The following is a 21,411-nucleotide window of genomic DNA, read 5'->3' on the forward strand; positions in this document are numbered from 1 at the left end:
TTTTGACTTTTCACCACAGCTCAAGCCAATACCCCTCAACACCTGCGTGACCCAGTTTACAAAACACTTTCTCATTATTTAATGGATTGTGTAGTTTCAGAACCTGCAGCTGTATATCCAAATGAAACAAAAATATGGATCTTAAGATGTCAAGTTGGACAACTGAAGGCTCACGGGAGAAAGCAATAAACCTCTCCAGCTCACATTGGGAAATCCTGACACTAGCATCAATTCTTCCCATATCTGAAAGACTGCAGATACAAATACATAAAGAATGCAAAGTGCCCTTACTGGTACAAAAAATGTCGAATGCAATGAAAACAAACTGTAGAGGGGGTTTGACTTCCTGAAACTCTCAGGCTCCTAGGTTGCTTAGTTCTGGAGGGGGGAAATAGAAAGTGTAAAAAAGACACTGCTACATGTTCAGAAACCCATAGGAAGGACCCAAGCATATGTTGTCATTGCAGAGAACAAACAGAAAAGCCACTCAACATGGCTCTGCAAAAAATAATTAAGGTTTTCTTCTTTAAAAGAATAAAATCCAAGCATTTCTGGTTGTGAAGATATGCTTCAAAAAGTGTTGGCAATGGAGGGTGAAATCTCAAAAGCCAGAGTTAGAGGGGCAGTCTATCAGCAGCTCCTTGCCCCTCTCAATGACTAGCACAGATAGGAATAAATTGTGCAACATCAAAGCGTATTAATTCATGTAAGTTTCTGAATTCATTGTTTGGTACAGAGTACTTCTCATTTCAGTCAGTGGTCTTCTAGGCTGGGTTAAAGAGGATCTTGGCCCATTTTCAGGGGTGGCAGCGCAGACTTCTACCATACAATTGCGTTTTCCATGCCATAACAAAGATTCATTGATTTCCTCATACAAACCCAGATCATTACGCTTTCCTACCACACCCTTTACCACAGCCTACTGCAATTATCTACATTTTCCTCTATTTCATTCATTCATTCATTCATTCATTCATTCAAATACAACACATAAAAATTGGTTTTTATCTATATTTTCTTTAAAAAATACACAGTTAGAATAAAGTGTGTTAGTGTACTTGAAATAATGTATGGCTGCTTCTTAATGCAAAAATCTTGGATCTGGGGGTGGAATGGAATTTTTATCTTGGAACAGGGCTGCCACCAATTAAAATATCAATACTGTGATGAACTCAGGTTTAGACAAATAATTAAAGAATTTGTCAAATCTGCATAATTATTGCATATGAGAAACTAAGGGTTGCACCCAACATTGCATAAGCAGAAGGCAATCTCACTCAACCCCTTGCTCCCCCCGCCAGCACCCTGCAACCCCTTGCAGCCCCAGAGGACAGCCCACAATGTTGGGCAGGTTCTCCCAACCCTTTGGAGAGGATTTTGGCAGGCACAGTGGCCTGTAGAGAGAGCAAAGAGCTCATGCAGCATGGGATACAACCCAGTAGTACACATCATCTTAGAAAAGGGACTCCCCATTTTCTCACACAAGGGCTGGAAAGACTTCTTAGATGGAATTGGTCATCAACAGTACTTATAATTACTCTGTGTGTGTGTGTGTGTGTGTGTGTGTGTGTGTGTGTGTGTCAATATTTTGATTAACCGATTACGTGATTAAATGTCACAGACCTTATTCATTTGTTTCTGCATGCACAACGCAGTCACACTGGCCAGTATTTTCTATTTTGCATGCAAAAATAATTCCACACGCTTATCTTGTTTCAACTTCTAGGCAGGACGCAAGTTACCGAGCATGGACAGAGGTGGGCATTCTTTTCCCCAAAGCTGGAAATGATCAGTGTTAAAAAGAATTGGTGCATTCTCTCAGGAACATATTTTTAACACTCTGGCACGTAAATTCTTAACACATTTACTTGAAATTAAATTTGTTTGAATGATACCAAATTCTCAAGTAAGTGTGGCTCTAGTGTCAAACTAGGGGATGTAATTAGAATGGCAATCAGTGCCTTTCACCGTTAACTGATAATATAATGATCTAAATTTAGATCAATATTTTATCATTTCAATATTTAGACATCTAGAGAGAATCGATGTAAGACTGCTCTGAGAAGAGTTCATATTCCTGACTCATTCAAAACAAGGGGAGATCTACTCCTTTGAATGAGACCAAGCAAATGTCTAACAGATAATAAACTTCACTGATTTATTAGAGAGCATATTGTGCAGGCTGCTTGGAGCACAAGGTTAGATAAGATATAGTCCACTAGGAATTTCTCCTGTATGTGTTACATTGAATGAAGGGGGTCAGCACAAGATTGTGCTGCTTCTATTCACTTCAACAGGACTTGCATGGAAGAACTTCTCTTCGGTGTCTTCATGATAGTCTCTATCTAACCCTAACCATACCTATACAATTGCTGTTTGTACCTATCTAGCCAACTGTGTCACTTTCACTTTAATGTTGGGAAATAACCAATGAATTAAAGGTATAAGTAACCACATCACATACAAAAAGCTTTTTCCAAACCACTTTAGCTGCCCTAACAACTTGAGAAGTTACCACTATTATGCAATATAATTATAAAGCAGGTTAATGACCAAATCAAAATTGCTGCTATCAGAACCTTTATAGGCTGTATTGAGCCTCTGTATAATGTATAGCCTTCATATTCATTAATTCTACCTAATGCCTATATATCTACTTCCCTTTTTAGTAAAGCACACTCATGCAGGCAGCTCATTTTGCATTATGCATTCAATCTTTATAAAATCAAAATGTTTTTCACGCATTCAACAGCGCACACAAGGATATAACACCTATTCAGGTTATGCCAGTATGCCTTACATATGAGATATGAGAGTAGGCAGCCACCTTGTCTGAACAGGAGATCTGCACTACATAAAAGTTGGGAAAACAGATCTGTCTTTATTGTCAGTGACAATAAAGTTATACCTGTATTATCTCACACACATCAGATGAGGACACCAAGTTCAAAAAGTGACTGGCCCAAGCACAACTCCAGGAAATGAAGCAGCAGGTCCTACTCACATTTTCTAGTTCTCAGCCAACAAGTTGGGGATTTCTTTTTAACAACACAAATATAAGGGGGGGGGGGAAACAAGGATACTATCATGATGTTGCTGCCAAGCTGCCTTCTGACTAGGAGGACATCTGCTTGCACCAATCTTCTAGTTCATTTTTAAGTGCTCAAGAGAAGTAAGACAAAATTCAGGAACAAAAAAGTGCCTTGACTCATCTTGAGAGCAGATTAAGAGTACACAGAGAGTTTCTTTCCCTAAAAACCCAACAGTAAGAAATGCCTTGAAGATGACAAAAAAGCGTAATCAAGGGGAACACTTAACCTGATTCTATGGACTCAATTTGGCTAATGACACACAAATACCAGGGCAGCCAGGAGGGGTATGTGTATGTGAAAAAACATCATCTGCTTCTTGTGAAAGTACTCCAAATGTATATAGCTGCAGTCCCAGTAGGATAACTATTAGCAAAAAGAAGGTTCAACCTTGATGTAACTGGGACCCGGATGTATTAATTGACATTGCTATTAGATGAAAGCTAGCTTGTTCCCTACTGGGCAATGAGTGCATGGCCTTGTTCCTTCTTGCTATAGCTGTTGCAGCCTAAGAGAAAAATCATGGCAAGAGCTGTGAGGAAGCCTGCTTGAAAAAAAATACAGAAAAGCCTGCCTGGGGGGAAATCAGAATCTTTCTATATTGCAGATTAAAATGGCTATATTTTGGCTGAAAGGTACTTCCAAGAGAAAGGTTTTTTGTCTTTCACGAGCTGTCAGGGATCAGTTCATCAAGCTGTCACATCCTATTAACCAATATGGAATACAAAATGGCACAACAACAACAACAACAAAAAGTTGACACTATAAAATGACACCAATAATTCCATTGAAGCTCCTAAATGCAAACTGAAGAAATATTTCAGTTATCCACAGAATAAAACGACTGGACAAACAGAATAAAGCCATGTGTCTGAGAAATATTGCTTAATTTCTGAATTACAGTGGCCAAATGAATCAAGAGTGGCAGAATGGAACTTCTTTGAAGGAGTGAAACACATCCAAATTCAAAGTTCTCACTGAAGCATAATATTAGATTGTGGAATCCACAAATACCGCTGAGCAAGATGGCTTTAAAAAAAAAAGTCACTCAACTGTGTTATGTAAACTATGCCATTACTTGAAGAGATTGCTTTTCGAATGGACAATGGCACTAAATTTATCATTAGAATTTCAGTGTATGCGACACTGTGGAAATTTACTACTAAAGAATACACTTGTTAAGATTTGTATGTGCAAACATATTTTACACACATGCACATAGACAGACAGACCAACGGAACAGAACAAGCTCAGGATTAAAACTCAGTATTAACAGAGCTATAAGAATGCTTATGAAAGTGTTTCAAAGTATTTGTGCTAGTAGAGAAGCATGCTGGCCACAATTTAGTAAACACAGGTTAACAATTCCCTCTCTCAAGTGGATGGTAGCAACATGTATTTTGCATCAGATTTCTTGCAAAGCACGTAGCACGTGAGGCTTTGTAAAACCAACTGGAGAAGCTAGATTGGCTTTTGAAAACAAATAATAGGTCTCGTAATACAGGATACACAGTACTGCAACTACCATGTTATGCAAAGTTCCAAGGCTGGAGACTCTGAGTTGGAATCAGACTTTGCTCCTGCTGGCGAACAAGGGAGATTCCCTGCTCTCCTGCACCCTCAGCCTCACCCACCTCCCTCAATGTTCCAGAGAGTTGGGCTGAAACACTGTGGGAGGTAACATGGGCTGTGTAGAGGGAGAAGAGAAATTGGTAAATGCCGCCCCTGTCAGTGAGATCTGCCCACTGGATCGAAAGCTTTCTATGGAAGATAATGTCTGGATCGATTTGATTTGCCATTTAATTTTGCTACCTGGAATAGCTGTTTAAAAACAAAATCACACATGATAGGCACTCTTTAGATTGTAAACTAACTTGAAAACACACATGACTTGAAACAGAAAAGCTACAAATTTTGTTCAGTCAGCTTGATAAAAACATTGGGAGGACAGCTTGCAGTTTTTGGATAGAGAAATGAATTGAAAATATCCCAGTAAAGGTAGTGCCGACCCATGATACCTCCACAGCAGATGTCATTCCTATACTAAGGCAATTAATTTAGACATAACTGAATATATAGCACCAACAGACATAAGACCCTTCAATGTGTCAAGAAGGGGAGTGCTTAGAAAACATGAGAAAATAAATGTAGTGTACAAGGGGCATGCCAAGACATTTATACGGATTTTAAATATTTGGCCATAGTTAAACTCCGAGAAGGATAAATTCCTATCTCCCTACTACTCTCATTTTGATAGAGCTTAGAGGACTCATAGTGAGGGAACACCTTTAAAGCCCCGATTAACTATGTTGCAAATATTTTGCCATCAAAGTGACACTTGTATTTTTGTATACTACATCATGGGGGGTAGTATATTGTTTAAAAAGCAGGAAAAATATTGGAACATCAGAATTCTTATTAGGACTCTTTAGGCTGCAAAAATAGACCTTTTTGTGATGGTGAATATGTTCCTCCCTTAAACCCTAAGTAAGATATCCATTTTGTATCTATCTTGTAAATGGCTTGAGTTGGCACAAAATCTGTATACCCAGTTAAATAGCTTATTAAATAAAATCCTCACAGTTAATAAACTAACACACATTCTTCTGAGTGTGCGCTTTTAAAAAAATACTCAAATTCCCATTCAAGTACAACACTCACCATCGTTATCAAGATAATAAAATCTGAAATTAGGAAGTGTACTTTAAAAACCACTTTGTAAATTCAGTTAAAAGGTCAATGTTAAAACTGTTTAGGTTTTGTTTTTTTTAGCTTTGACCTTTGGTCTTTTCAATTTCCAAAGGAAAGAGGCAGAGCAGTGTTCTAACTTCCATCCTCTTCTGGAGCTCCCTTCCGTTTTGTGCTATCAAACCGAGACGATGACGTCGAGATAAAGTCTATCGTAGGATTCCCTGAAGCACAGGATGAGCAGAAGACTTAGCAGACAGGAGCCTGGGAGGCACCAGTTAAACCAAGAGAAGTCTGGGTGGGGGGGGGGGAGAAGAAAGATTAGTCTTGAATATCGATGCAAGCATGCCCTACTTCATCATAAAAACAGCCAATTCTTAAAAAGCACCATAATTTAGGTTAAGGCAAACACTTTGGAGAAAGACCTCTGCAATCTTTGTCAGAAAGAAGTTGTCCTCATTGAAAATAGGGGTACTGTAAGAAATTGAGCTGGGGTCTAAAACCACCTAACAACACTGGCTTGGTTTAATCCTAGTAACTCACAGGGCTAAAGGTGCAAAACTCTCAATATCATAGATAGCACGGCTTCTGCAGAAATATCTCTTTATGTTCTATTAGGCACCCACTAATAATATTTTTGCTATCAATTCTATCAAAAGCTTTACCTTTTACCAGGCTGAACAGAATGCACACCAACTAAGTATCCTCACATTCTCTTATGCTCCCTCTCCCTCAAATTGCCAAATTAATACATGGAAACTATCCAACTGTAAGTGGTCTATATATTTGTTTACAAGACAGGAACCGTCTTTATGGGCCTTTCAAATGTCAAAGCTATTTTTTCTGGCCAAAATGATGTCGACTAACAAGAACGCGCTTAAAAATAATAATTCAAAGCAAGAAACTAAATTTATGGCATTACAATGCACCAGTAGTTGTCATCATGTGGGTTGTAAGTCAGCTCTGCTGGCATATCCAGTAGACGTGTATACTGGGAGGCACTAACAGCAAAATCTATGTGTATTTTATTCTCCAAGGAATCATGGCATCGTGGGTGAGGATGATTCTATGGCAGTTCTTGTGAAAGAACAGCAAGAGCTGAAGAAAAATCAAATATGGAAAGGACTGATATATGTGAGGTTGCAGAAATATTCATCCAATAGCTAAGGGCCATTGCATTCCTGGCTCATTATTTACATGTGCACACAGGGCATTTTACATGAACATGTGAAAACAGCATGTAGTGCATGCATACAACAACTAGATCTGCAAACACATACACTTAAGTATGGGAGATGTACAAGAAGATGTACATTAGGCTAAAGACCTTTCCTCTGTTGTATGAGAGGGTACGTTTCAGAAAGGGGGGTGGGGAGAAGAAACCCTGTCTCCATTCTTCAGATGGTTCCATACCCTTTGTGCTCTACAGGAGCAAAGCTCAGAGGCTTCAGGTTGAGCCAACCCTTTACAGTAACTCTATACTGGGAAGGTATCAGTCAGGCCATTTTGCACAGACCATCAACTGTTTTTAGTGTTGCAGGACTAGATTGTGCTTGCCGCTGGCTTGAAATCAGAATTATGGTGCATGATGCCTGGTGATCGAAATGTGGGTGGCCCTGCCCATCTGTCAAAAATGGAAGGACCTTGAACTGAAGGAGTTTCCCCTCACAACACAGAACCCACAACTCTCCCCTCCTCAGTTTACGATCTTCCAAAACTTGTCTAAAAACAGGACAGTGGAGAGATACCCCCTCTTTTGCCAATCTGTAAATTGTGTGTGTCAGTGCCGTCTTAAGCGCCCCCGGAGCCGTGGTGCGCCGGATCCCTCCGGCGCCCTCCCGCCCCATTCCAGCGCCCTCCCGCCCCGTCCCGGCGCCCTCCCGCCCCGTTCCCCAGTGCGGTGGGCGCCGCGCGCCGCGCAGGTGCAACAGGCACAGCTGCGCGGCAGGCGGGCGGGCAGGCGCAGCTGCGCGGTGGACCGGTCGGCCAGCGGGTGGGCGCAGCTCGCGGCGCCCTCCTGGCGGGCCGTCGCCATGGTGCCCTGCGCCACCAGCCTGCATGTAGGGCCGGCTCTGGTGTGTGTGGTCAAAAGACCAGGTCTGGAAGACGGAAAAAGAAACTACATGCTTCTTCTTACTCCCCGAAACAATCAGATTAGACCCTGAAGCATGAGATTGGATTAGTTTTATCGCTGTTTTAGCTTGCCTAGCTACATATGTTATTAATGGTCATAACATTACATGGTTCTTTGTCATCTTTTTTTTTAAGCCACCACAGTATTCATCTCAAAGGCATCCCACTGCACTGCCTTCAAAGGAACAATTCTACGTGAAGATTGCAATCTTTGACTGGCAGACTTCTAAAGATGAACACATAGGGAAGCCTGTTGTTCTACAAATGCTAATGGATTTATATATACATCATTAGTGTTAATAGAAGAATCTCCATGAAGCTCCTCCTCCTGATGAAGCCAAAAATAAAACTCCCAGCTGAAATACATTGTGCTAACAAATTGATACCCCACAAGCATCTAAATACTCCCTACCTTTATTGTAGAAAGTAAGAAAAAATAAAAGAACTCCCATGAACATGTTGCTTAGGAAAGTGGTCACGCCGCAAGTAATCCCTTCCGGAACAGGGTAGACAGTTTCCACAAAAAGTTCAAAGAAAATAGGTACGCTGCTGTTCAAGAAGACGCCAAACAAGATGCCAGAAGTGTACAAGGTGGCTGCAAGAGATTTTTAAAAACATATTTGATTATTTACCTATTTTAATTATACACTGCCCAGCAACAAAAAGTTCTCTCAGGTGCTTACCATAAAAATGAACACCATAAAATATACAAAAAACCCATAAGCCAACGTGACATTTAAAACAGTATAAAAACAGCATAAAATAAAAGGAAACCCAGTGGCAGGAAATAATAGTGCAAAATATTTTAAAAGTACAAACTATTTTGAAGACATTTTATACCACAACTCTATTAGTGCACTTAAATACTAGAACTATGAGTGTATTTCCACCAGTTCAGCACCTTAAATATGTGATGTATCCAGTCTGTTTCTAGGGATGTGTTAATGAGAATTCTTATTTAGGGCATCTCAATATTAATTTTTTTTTAAAAAAAATTATGACACCAGAGGTCCACTTTGTGCCCTCATGCACAGTTACCAAAGGAAATTCTTGTGACTATGGCAGCTGAAAAAAATGTGTCACCAGTGGCAATCTCCGGCAGGAGATTACAGGTGTATCTGATAATGGCCCAGGTGACATATTACATTGTTCACATGAATGTGTCCACAGAGGGGTCTTCAATTGCATGCAGAAGGCTGAGAATGTTTGAACTGGACTTTAGTACCTAATCAAAAGCTTCCTTTAAATTTTTCCCTCTTTTTATCATAAAATGCATGCCATCATATGCTTACTTGCAAGAGTGAAGAACTCATAATTTTAACTGAGCAAGTGCATCATATTGATGATGGTGGTGGTGATATATTATTATTATTAGATTTGTATACTGCCCTATACCCACAGGTCTCAGGGCAGTTCACAGGATAAAATCACAATATAAAAACACATACATAATAAAAAGAAAAACAAGAACAACCCAATATCACCCCCATCACTTTTTAAAAGGGCACTGGATGTCAATCAGCCAAAGGCCTGGTTAAAGAAGAACATTAAAGAGGGTTAATGAGGGTTAACATTTAACAAAAGCTACGATAGTATCCATTCAAAGGGCTTGGTTGCAGATGGAGCTGTGATTAAATGCCCCACTGGATCCTGGACCACAGCTCTGGGCTTTATATAATGTTAGAAACAATGCCTATACCTCTTCTTCCCACCTACAGAAATTGCTTCTTAACTGATACTTAATTGGAAAACAAATAATAAGCAGTAGATTTTGTTAAATGGATATAATTTCATTATATCGTTCCTTTAGAAACATCTGTCTACTGTAAACTTGACCAATTAAAAAACAAGCATTTGCATTATGTTTTTAGTGAATTAAGTCAGGAAGTTTAAATTTCACTCTATAAAGGTGCAGCAGATTTTTAAAAGTGTGGCTTACTTCTCATAGGCAAACATTTATGTGTATTTAACTCCAAAACAAACATAGTGTTCTACAAACAGCTAATTACTGTGCTAAATTGGGAATGAACTGTGAATTAACCTCTCTTGCTGTTAACTATGAAGGCCAGAATTAATTCAGACTTCCACATTACAGGAAAACCAAACTCTAAGGATTTACCAGGTTCATAGGTCTTTGTATCCAATACATCCAATGCTATAGAATGCTACATTCCTTCTGGCTTGACTGAAACAGAAGAGCTGTCCAGATCTTTTAAAGCACAATTTCAGACTAAGCAAAATGGGAATTTGTGGCTGCAGAAAATACTATTTAGGAAGCTAACTTTCCGCAATGGCTTGCATCTGGAAAGTACATGGATCTGGAAAGTAGCATGGAGTACAGTGCCTAGCCTGGAAGAGGACTCAGAAGAGGCACACTCAGGGTTCAGAGGAATTAATCAAGGTTCACTATGTGGCGGGTTGTGGCATTAAGTAGAGAAGAGCATCTAGATCAGGCATCCCCAAACTTCGGCCCTCCAGATGTTTTGGATTACAATTCCCATCTTCCCCGACCACTGGTCCTGTTAGCTAGGGATCATGGGAGTTGTAGGCCAAAACATCTGGAGGGCCGCAGTTTGGGGATGCCTAATCTAGATTATGTGGTAAGCAGGTAAATGCACTGGGCTGAAGATCACCTCAACCCACTGCACTTGAAAGCTAGAAAGAATCCCCAGCCACATTCTTCATGGTGTGCAAGTTCACACTCTGGGTTAGAACAAAGCCTTCTTGTGTCTCTGGCATTTGGATGTCTGCTGCAGTGAGAGAGAGAAATGGAAAGTAAGCTCCTCCGGCTTCTAACAAACGTTCTGCTCTCAGAAACAAACAAATACTGTACGCCTATCTCAATGTGCTCTCAAGGGCACCGGAGGATGAGGAAGTTCTTTCAGCTAAAATAAAACCAAGAATGGGTTTTGCGGAGTGGGGAGGGGACTTGAGAGTGTGAGTTCATAAATATATTTCTAGGGCGGAGGAAAACAGGCTGTCACACACTTGACCTCCTTGTTCTAAAACCTTTTATCTGAAACTGCTCTCAAGTGACAGGAAGGGGGGGGGGGACACTTCAGAAACAATTTCTCTCTGAAATGGCAGCTTTGGAGATTTTCACACTATGGCAAATTCAGACAAAGTCCTTTGACATAAAGAAATGAAGCAGCCAAGGCACCACTGGGCAGATCAGATGTAATAGTTATACTCCTCTCATTATGGTGAAGGCAGAGGGCCGCCTGACTTCCTAAAGGAGAGGAGCACAGCCCAGTTCACTTCCTTTAGCCACATTTAAGGGAGAAATGCTACAGCCGCAGAGGCCCACATGCTGACTTTACAATCTTGGGGATAGGCATATTAACTGGTACTGAGGTTAATCCCCTATTCAGCACCTTTGATGTCTCTATTGGCTTCCTCTCCAATATAAGCATGTTAGGTGGACTAAAAATCTGATTTAAGATTTATTTTTTAAAATGGATTCTGATGTTTTTAAGAATTGTAAATATGGAGGGTGGAATTCAATTTTGCGCTGTGATGAACATTCTCTCTGTACAAGCGGAAGAAACCCCAGCCACCCACCCACCCTATTCTGGGGATCCTCCCAACTCCCCGCCACAAGCTAATTTCAGGGGCACAGGGGGAGGAGAGTGGGGGAAAGCCCCACTGCACAAGTGGAAACTCTTACACAGGGATTCTTCTGCGGAGGTTTGCTAAGTTTCTCTTATATAACAAAGAGATCAAATGTTAATTAATTTGAATATAAGCACATTAGCCAACCTTGGTAGTAACTTTGTAGTCACTGACAACCAGGATTCCATGCACAGAAAGGAGTGGGCTGTTGGAGGAAGTTGTCTCTCCTCTGCACCCAGGTTAGTACTTTTTCTTTTCTTTTAACAGGTTAGTATTAACTTTTGGGGGCGGGGGTATAGTCACAAGGCTGTGTTAGACCTACAGTTCATTTATATGCACTGAATCAATCCTTTCCATCAGGTATATCCAGATAAAGATTTTCCTGTGTCAATGAAGAACCTATCTTATCATTACTCAGATATAGGCATTTCATCTTAATCTGATGAAAATCAACAGCTCTAGTCTGCCTAGTAATAATCACCCCTGCTTTGACCTATCAGTCATGGATACCTCATTTTTGTTAAACGTGGACCAAGAGAAGCAGAAAGGAGCAACCGGAAAGAAGTCTGGAAGAGGAAAATGTGCAGTGCTCAGGTCCCTATTATTCCCCATACTTGCGCTGCAGTCCTATACTCACTTATAGTTAAAGCCCTACTGAACGCAAGAGGATTTATTCCTGGGCAAATAGGATTCTGCTGCTAACTTTGCAAATTGTCATGGGTGTTTGTCATAAGGAAGATCCTATACGAGAACATTATAGACACATTCCCTCTACAGGGAAAAAGAAGAAAGTATGTAAAAAGTATACCGAGACTAAGAGATGCAAGGCTTGGTTGTATATATGGAACAGGGTAAGCAATATTCTGTAAATTAACAGAGTTTAGTAGTTTGCACCATCTTTTAGGAAATATGTGAAGTGGTATCAAAAGAAAACTTGACTTAAATCAACCTCCTTTTTCCTGCTCATTCAAATCATTGATTTAAAACCATCTTGATTTAAATCATTCCCTCTTGCTAGAAAATATTATCTTCTGTATCTCTTTTCTGGAAGTGCTGAAAAAGATGCCCACTTGTTAATATATGAAGAGTCATGAAGAAGGGATAGCAGGGGCTTAAATATAAGGCACAGATAGCTATTCATCAGATCATCTGTGTGATACGATTCTTTCCCAGGGCAGAGGTGCATATTTCATCCTAGAAAAGGGTATGCCTAAAGACAAAACCCAGGGGCGGCGGGGGGGGGGGGGGGAACTGCTAGAGATAAATGGCATACATTTGGAATAGGACTGATTAGGTTAGCCTTTACAGAGGATTGCGGCTTTGTGGGTTTTTTCTTTTTGTAACATGCCTAGGTCGTTGAATTAAGGCACTCGTAAGCTGTTTTCATTCCTTGTATGTTCTTTGATTACAGCTTCAGGATAAAAAAAAAAGCAGAGGAACGTTCCAAGTGAAGTTCAACAGGGTTCAGGGAGAGTTGAAACGAAATGTAATGTCATGAAGCCAATGAGCTCTTCTTGCTGAAGCAGAATGAGCCAATCCCTTGCCACAACTCCCATAGATTTAACAAAAAGTCCTCACTGAGACTTGTAACTTAGTAAATCTGTTGCACAAGCTAGGTTGTTGTGTTTTGTATTGTATTGGTGCCAGCCACACAGTTTTGCAATGCAAGTATCCTCTAATCCCTCTTAAATAAAAAGTCATCATGGTTTAGATTTTTTTTTATTTTGTAGCCTGGCATCTGATAGGATTTCAGAGCCAGAAGCAAAGGGAAAGTGGATGGATGGATGGAGTGACACCTTTATTTGCACCAGAATATGTAGAACTACATTTAAAAACACAAATGGGAAGGGAGGGGGGATGGTTTTATAAGAAAACAATTAAGGCATTTAGGCAATGCTTTTTCTGGGAGTATGCAGGGGTACCCCTAAACATTTTGTGGATCTAGGTTTGGCCTCATTGAGGGGCAGTATTTCAATTTGAGTAGAAAAATGAGAGTTTCAGTATGAGAGTTTTCCCCTAAACATTTTTTTAAGGAAAAAAAGCACTGCATTTAGGTATTCCATCCATTCTTCTGTTTGCCTCACATACAGAATAGCATCATATGTGAACCCTGGTTAGCACTAGTGCAGAAGTAATGGCCAACCAAGGTTAAGGAAACCAAGGGGAAACCCAAGGCTGCCTCCCAATATGCGACACATGGTTTGGTAATAGCCAGTGTTACACCTGCTGTTTACAAAACCAAGTTATTTTCACTTGTAAACTTTTGATTCACCTTGCCTTTAGTCCAAACCCAATAAACCAAGGTTAATTATGGTTTGTATGAAACAAGCTACCATAACTTGAAATAGTTAGTTTAAAGCTGGCTTATTTCAACAATCCATAGTAAAGATTAACAGCGGTTTAGGGCTTGGTAGGCCACAGGGCCAAACCCTAAGGCTTGTTCCTATCCCAGTAAACAAGTTAACTGTGTCATCTGAACATAGCCAACAGACGCAGCAGATTGAGGAAGACTCAGCAGTTCAACAGAACAATACTGCCCAATAAATAATTTAAAATCTTGCTCTTTGACAAAGATTTCATCCTATATGTCCATGCCAGTTTGCCTCATTCATCTCAATTTAATATGCACCCCATCCCATTAGATGTATTTTCACAAGGCAAATTTGGGAACAGGGTGACTCCTCCATAATGGTATTTAAAACCATACTGAACTGAAGACAAATCACATTACTTCAGTTTGCAGCACAACAGTGGATGTAGGGTGGTCAATTATTACTGGGAAGTCGAGCACAGTGTAAAGAATAAGAGTATTTGTTGTGCGCTCATCACAATGATTTCTAACAGACAGAACTAGCAATCTGTTTTCCTCTAACTGACCCTATAAAATGTGATATCAGATCCTGCTTGTGCCCAGCAATATTTACTTCATTTGAAGTCCCACTATTTTACGCTGCGTGAAGCTAATTATTTTGCAAGCTGGCAGGGAAGTAGCCAAGTGTTAACAGTCTCTCATGAAACCTGAGCGGTGTAATTTTAACATAGCAGGCTTTCCCATAATTAAGTAATGGAATTACACAAAAGCGAAAAAGCATTTCCCCATAGGGTATGTTCATCAATTTAATGCAGTTCACTAGAAATACTCTTATTCCGGTGCATATCGATCAAGTTCTTATTCACACGAAAAAGTCATGGACGTGGCTTGCAGTTAAATAATAAATCTGGTTTACTTGCTATTCTCCACAAAAATCATAGTGAAATTATACTTCAAACAAAACACTCTTTGGAACCCTGCCTCAAAGCAAAACAAAACACAGCAAATGACCAAAAGACATTAACAGCAGCATGAGCGGTCCCATTTCCTTCAGGTGAACTGGTTTCCTAAGTAACCTAATCAAAGAGATATCACACTTACTAAAAAAGGAATGTACACTTTTTAAGGAAGTGCAGAGACACATACATGCTATTTTGGGTTATATTTTTAAACTAACTTCACTTCGTAAGGTTGGAGTGGAATTCCACTTGGGGAAAGGGTCTCCTGGCACCCACAAAAGGTAGTGTAGGGAGGACAATTCTCACAAATTCCTGTTTCAACCTAGTGCACCCCTGAAAATGTATTTTGAGGGATCCTCCAGAACAGCACAGAATGTGACGTTACTGACACTCCCTTGATTCCATGAATAAAAGGGTACGTTTGTATCAAACGCCGTATCTTTAAAGTGAGATGACTCTCAATCTTTTATTTTTTCACTGTACTGTTTTAACTGGCATGTCTTCTAATATTTGTTTTTATGTTGATAAATTTAATGTCAGTGTTGTAAGCTGCTTTGATTTATTATTATCAATTATTATTAAACAGAAGTGTAGAATAGCAATGATAAACTAGCTTGGTTGTAATAAACTATAACCAAGATACAAACACAAAACTCTCTTGCTCACTTTGGTATATAGGCAATAAGGGAAACAAAGCTGGTTTAGACATAAAGTAAAGGTAAAGGGACCCCTGACCATTAGGTCCAGTCGTGACCGACTCTGGGATTGCGGTGCTCATCTTGCATTATTGGCCGAGGGAGCTTCCAGGTCATGTGGCCAGCATGACAAAGCCGCTTCTGTCGAACCAGAGCAGCACATGGAAACGCCGTTTACCTTCCCGCTTGGAGCGATACCTATTTATCTACTTGCACTTTGACGTGCTTTCGAACTGCTAGCTTGGCAGGAGCTGGGACCGAGCAACGGGGGCTCACCCCATCGCAGGGATTCGAACTGCCGACCTTCTGATCGGCAAGCCCTAGGCTCTGTGGTTTAACCCACAGTGCCATATATTGTGGCATTTCCCTTCCAACTTCCCCAGGAAGAAATACCCAAGAGACTCTCCAATCTTAAAGTGCCTACAGACAAGAGGGATCAAAGCATGGGCTATGGTCATTCTGGGCTTCAAGCTACATTGAGGAAATTGTTAAATAATGCTTTTCCTAAGCAATAGAAATGCCACAAGGTGCTACTTCTTCATATGGAAAATTAGCTCACAAGCTCACATGTGGGGGTTTTTTCTAGTTACAAGGACAGAGATTACAGGTGATTACTGTATAATTTGGGTAGGAAACTTAACAGAAGAATACAGCTTTTATTGTATGCAGGTGCCTAAGTCTGCATGTTAGAAAATGACTCAACAATCAGGCAAGTCTTTCTCAGAGCTAAAGAGAGTCTACTGACATGTATGAACATACATGCAATTTAAGAATGGAAGGTGTGTTAATATCTCCATAAAGTATTCATATGTCCCCTGAAAAGAAATAAATACACCCACAACATAGTATTTTATCGAGTGACAACTCTGCCAGTGTGGTCATATTCCCTGGTCTCTGAGCTGCCCCCCCCCCCCGATCCCAAAGAGAGGTGACCGCATTCATTTCTGGAGCTTATAGCCAGGGCTGCTGCAATAAACAGCTATGCAAGCCTTTGGGAGGCAGAAACCCAAGAGCATCAGAGGAGGGAGGAAAGGAAAGAGGGACAGAGGCCAGCGTTGCTTGCGATACCCCTGACCATCATTCAAGGTACCCCACTGGTTTTCAAGAGCTACAAGAGCACTCTCCCCTCCTGTGGCTTCAAATCACTGCTATTCAGAAACACATTGCCTCCTGCCATGTACAAAAATAGCTATGTCTTACTAGTGTACTTTACTTGGACAGTCTAAAAGTGACAGTGGATTATAAGGGTTCTCTGTGCATTATCTAACTCTTAACGGGTTTGAAAGGAGGAGCAGATCTTCTTAGGCAAGCAGTCCAGCAGAGAATGGCAGCAGTTAAGCCAAAGAGTTCACCTGTAGAATTCAGCACAGTTTCAGCTTGGCTGTTACTGCTATAGGGAAGGGATGATTCATGACTATGAGCCACTTCACATGGCCTCTGGTGGCACAGCTACTGCTGGAAATTGCAGGGCCTGTCAGCTCTCTGCCAATGGCTAGCTGACTGAAGCTGCCCTGGGGTGCAGAGTTTGCTACCGTTTCTCCCATAGATGAAGGGAAGGAAGAATATGGCAGAACTGAAGGAGGAGATCTGTCTCTATCACAGCTGAGCCAATGAGCTTAACAGTAGCAGATCAAGGACAATGGGATGTCCTTTAGAATTCTAAACTGCTGAAAAAGTTAAGAGGCTGACTATAGCTAATGCAAACTACATTGCAAGGCCACAAATAAAAGCACAAATATGAAAATTCTAAGTCTAATTTAATAGAAGCAATCAAAGACTTAAGTCTGCCTCATTAAAATCAATTAGACGTAAACAGACTTTACTTGGGCAGGATTGTACCCATAGTAGCCTTCATTAAGTGGTGTTGCGCTCTCTCTCTCTCTCTCTCTCTCTCTCTCTCTCTCTCTCTCTCTCTCTCATCTAATCCCCTTAATGCACTAAGTAGGGATATTTTTGCCAGTATTAAAAGCTTTCTTCATGCATTAGGCAATGTTTCAGTGGTGGCTTCAAAAGTGGACAGAATTCCTCAGCTATTCAGGAAGTGCTACCCTCTCACTCTGGATGAGATTTGTGTTCCCCCATAGACATCAACATGTAGCTAGTTATGACTGGATTCACAGCAGCACTATGATGCAATTCTGTTCTGGATGTGACCCCACAGCTAAAATCACCATTTGAGTAAACAAAGAAGCAGCACTATCAATTGACTTTGATTTGCTTTTGCTTAGTAATATTAGCTATTTGGGATTATCAGAAATATTAACACATTAGCTACATAGCAAAACATGGGCTACATAGCATTGTCATCCATTCATTATATGAATGGCTCTATGAAGGAAAAAGAAGACCTAAATAAATCCCTCTACAAAGGAAAAAAAAGGCACAAACTGCTGCCATTTGTTTCTACATTTGCTGCCAAGAGGTTCAAAATAATGTGAACATACATAAGGTTGTTATTCTCTGGGCAGGTATATTTTGCCCATCATGAAAGCATTGCTTTCAAAACTGAAATGAGAGAACATTCAGCATAGTCCTACAGATAATGTTTATGTTGATTTATTTGGTTAACTAGTATGCTTGACTAGGAGTATAACTCAAGGTCTCATCGTAAGAACTTTCCAAGCCACTCACCGTTTTTACTAGAAGGCTCCTCCTGGTGGTTCCAATCAAAAGCTTATGAAACCAGCCTGATAATGTGAGAGATTTAGTTTGATGTTATCTTTCTGAAACATGTAGCATTGGCAGAATAGTACTTCTAGCTGTAGTTTCATTGTTGAAATATTCATGCAAAGATTTGCATATTCTGAGAGGTGAGAGTGATGGATGTACTATAAGAACAATAAGGAATTTCTCAGAGATACAGGAAACGGACAAAGAGTCCCTTGCTACAGGTTTGCAGTGACTTACAAGCCTTACCACTGGAAGTTCTCGTTTACCTAAACCTGATGAGTAGGCAGCCCTTCAGAAATAATACCTAGAAACTAATTTGGATCTCGCTGCTTCTGACTTTCGTTTCTCCCCATGCAGCATGCACCATTATCAAATTATTAGAGTACATACAATTGCCCTGAAAATGTGAAGTATTATTGGGAATGCTAAAATAGATCCTTGGACACATGGATAAAATGTTTTCGTTATACAGTGTATTCCCTCTTCATCGTTTAAAAAGATTGCCAATGCCCTGGGCAACCTCCAATGTCAATGCAAAGCTGCTCTGGCATTAATGCTGAACCAGCTCTGACTTCTTAACTAGCCATCTCACATTCCTTCCCCAAAGCCTGAGTGTCACCAAGCACTGCCCTGCATTTGAACTCCCATACTTTATCTGAGCTACACGCTAAACCCTGGAACTTTTAATTAACAGAAAAAAGAATAAGTTCAACCAAATCAATTAAATCGTGTCATTTCCCCCAATTACTCCAGAGCACAAAGGTCGCCATTATATTGCATAGTTATGGTCAGGAATAAAGAGACCACACAAAGCCCTATAAATTAGCACTTAAATAGCTGGTTTGCTTTCATCCTTATACGGTATCATTTAGTTGCAAGAAAGGAGATTCTGACTAAACATTTGGAAAAAATTTCTGACAGTAAGAGCTGTTCAGCTGTTCAACAGACACCCATGAGAGGTGGTGGACTCTCCTTCCTTGGAGGTTCTTAAACAGAGGTTGAATGGCCATCTGTCATTAATGCTTTAGTTGAGATTCCTGCATTGCAGGGGGTTGGAGTAGATGACCATTGGGTCCCTTCCAACTCTAAGATTCTACGATTCTATGATTGAACCTAAAAATAAGAATCTGACCTTTAGCAACTTATCAAGACTAATGGATTCTGCTTTAGAAAACATCATGCCAAGTGCTAAAATATGTACTGGCATACAAGAATGAGATAAGAAGAGGCTTTTAGGACCTGAAGATTTATTGTGTTGGCATACTATATTGATATTAGCGAAAATCTCTAGACATGGATCCTGAAGAATGAAAGAGAAGCAAAGGCTATTTGCTGTGTCAAAGGAAGAGATCGTCCTCTTGTTGTGAAAGGTTCTCTCGTTTTCATCCCCCACAGCTCTACGGGAAGACAAATTATGCATACTGATACTTAGCCTGAAAAGATTAATCTTACCATTAACAAACATTAAGTGAATGTGACAGATCTTGAACCTGGATGGAATCAACTGGTAACTGACAGGCCAAAAACATGTGTCAGTCACAGATATGCGACACTTTTTTTGCCTATGGAGATAAAATTGCCTGTCATACCAAATGTTAATATTTCATTCTAGCATATGATCTCAAGTTTTTGGTCACAAATATAAAATACCCACACTAGTCTGAAAAAATAAGGAAGATCATTGGCAGAATTCACCTGATGAACCCCATCAGCAGAAGCCCTGAGGAAGAGCTTCTGCTTGTGCAGTGGGAATTCCGCCCCCACCCCTGAAATTGGCTCCGGGGGTGACGAGAACCCCCAGAGCAGTCCACAGGGAAGGGGGGATTGTTTCATCTGGCAAGTTGATTTCTAATAGTGCAACACTGAATTCCATCCTTAGTTCTGTAAGACATGAAATAATGGTAGAAATATGCAACAGAGTGGGGGCAGGATTTGTTCAACCACATGGGCATAGGATCATTCTCACAAAGCATTAGATAATTTGCATGGGATGTAAGCAAACATGTTGCCCTCTAAATGTTTTGAACTACATCTCCCATCAGCTCCAGCCACCGTGGTCAATGGTAAAGGTTGATGGGAGTTGCAGTCTACAGTATCTGCACTGCACTAGTGACTTCTAGCACCAGTGCAAGAAAAAATGCAAGCCAAGAATCTTGGAAACTGCGTTGTAGCCTATGGTTGTGCACACTTCATAACCCTCCTATCAGCCTGATTTGGTCTGCAATTAAATTTGCTTTGTGAGAAGGTTTCTAAGATCCTCTACTCCCTAAAATATGGCCTTAACCTAAGTACATCCAGTCTATTGTCCTTTTCATAGAATCATAGAACCGTAGAGTTGGAAAAGACCACGTAGGTCATCTAGTCCAACACCTGCAATGCAGGAATCTTCCACCCAACGTGGGACTTGAACCTATGGCCCTGAGATGAAGAGTTTCAAGCTCTACTGACTGAGTTATCCCATACTTGTATGGACATTACATCCAAAAGAATCACAAAGCAATGCTGTTGGATTGCAGGAAAGACACCCTGCACCTGAGGCAAAGGAAGCAAGCCAAATTCAATTATTTCATTAATCCATTTGACAGAAATATCCTCACAAAATGCACAAAAAGTATCTTTCAACTCCACAAATTACTGCCTCTTTCCCTGTACCTAAAAACCCCTGCCATTTTACATCCATATACCGTACATTCATGGAAGCATGCATGTCAAATTGGTGAAGATGTGACAATAAACTGGGGACGTGGACACTATCATGCAGACAAAAGGAACAAACCTTCCAGAAACCAAGCACATCCCTATTAGACCAGAAATCACTAAGCAAGTTACATAGACAATGGAATTGACCAAGTAAGCCACTGACCTAGTTTACTAAAACACAGTCCAAATTCTCTTTTCCAAGACACCAACTCCCTTCAGTCTTGAAGGAGGGTGCCAAAAAAGCTTTTAATAATGAAAAGCTATCAAATCCATTTCAGAGATTATCTGCCATCTCTACAATCACAGCATTCTTCTAGGAAAAAAGCAATGCAACTTAATGCTACAAGAACCAAGAGAAAATATAGAGGTTGGTGCTATTCTCAGGCAATCATGTTTTGTGTGTGCTAAAATCTCTGAAAACAGTGATTTGAGACTGGCAAAATATAAACTTGATCTACCAGCTCTGTTTTGGATCAGTGGGTTTTGCATGAAACAGAGACGGAGGGAGAGGGAGGTGATTTTCACCTGCTGAAGCCCGTTCCACTTTTATCTCA

At 40.4% G+C, this 21,411-nt stretch overlaps 1 protein-coding gene across 1 annotated transcript in view; it reads right to left on the bottom strand.

Moving 5' to 3' along the window:
• Nucleotides 1–3,959: 3,959 nt before the first annotated feature.
• Nucleotides 3,960–21,411, bottom strand: part of SLC49A4 (solute carrier family 49 member 4) — a 69,227-nt gene continuing 51,775 nt past the window's right edge. The window contains exons 8-9 of the mRNA XM_035128932.3: nucleotides 8,323–8,505; nucleotides 3,960–6,071 (exon numbers count right to left, since the gene is read on the bottom strand). Coding sequence (XP_034984823.3) covers nucleotides 5,956–6,071; nucleotides 8,323–8,505 — 299 coding nt within the window. The 3' untranslated portion in view covers nucleotides 3,960–5,955. The remainder of the gene's footprint in view (nucleotides 6,072–8,322; nucleotides 8,506–21,411) is intronic.

The sequence above is a fragment of the Zootoca vivipara genome, chromosome 1 (genome assembly GCF_965207765.1).
Source record: "Zootoca vivipara chromosome 1, rZooViv2.hap1.1, whole genome shotgun sequence".
NCBI classification, from domain to species: Eukaryota; Metazoa; Chordata; class Lepidosauria; order Squamata; family Lacertidae; genus Zootoca; species Zootoca vivipara.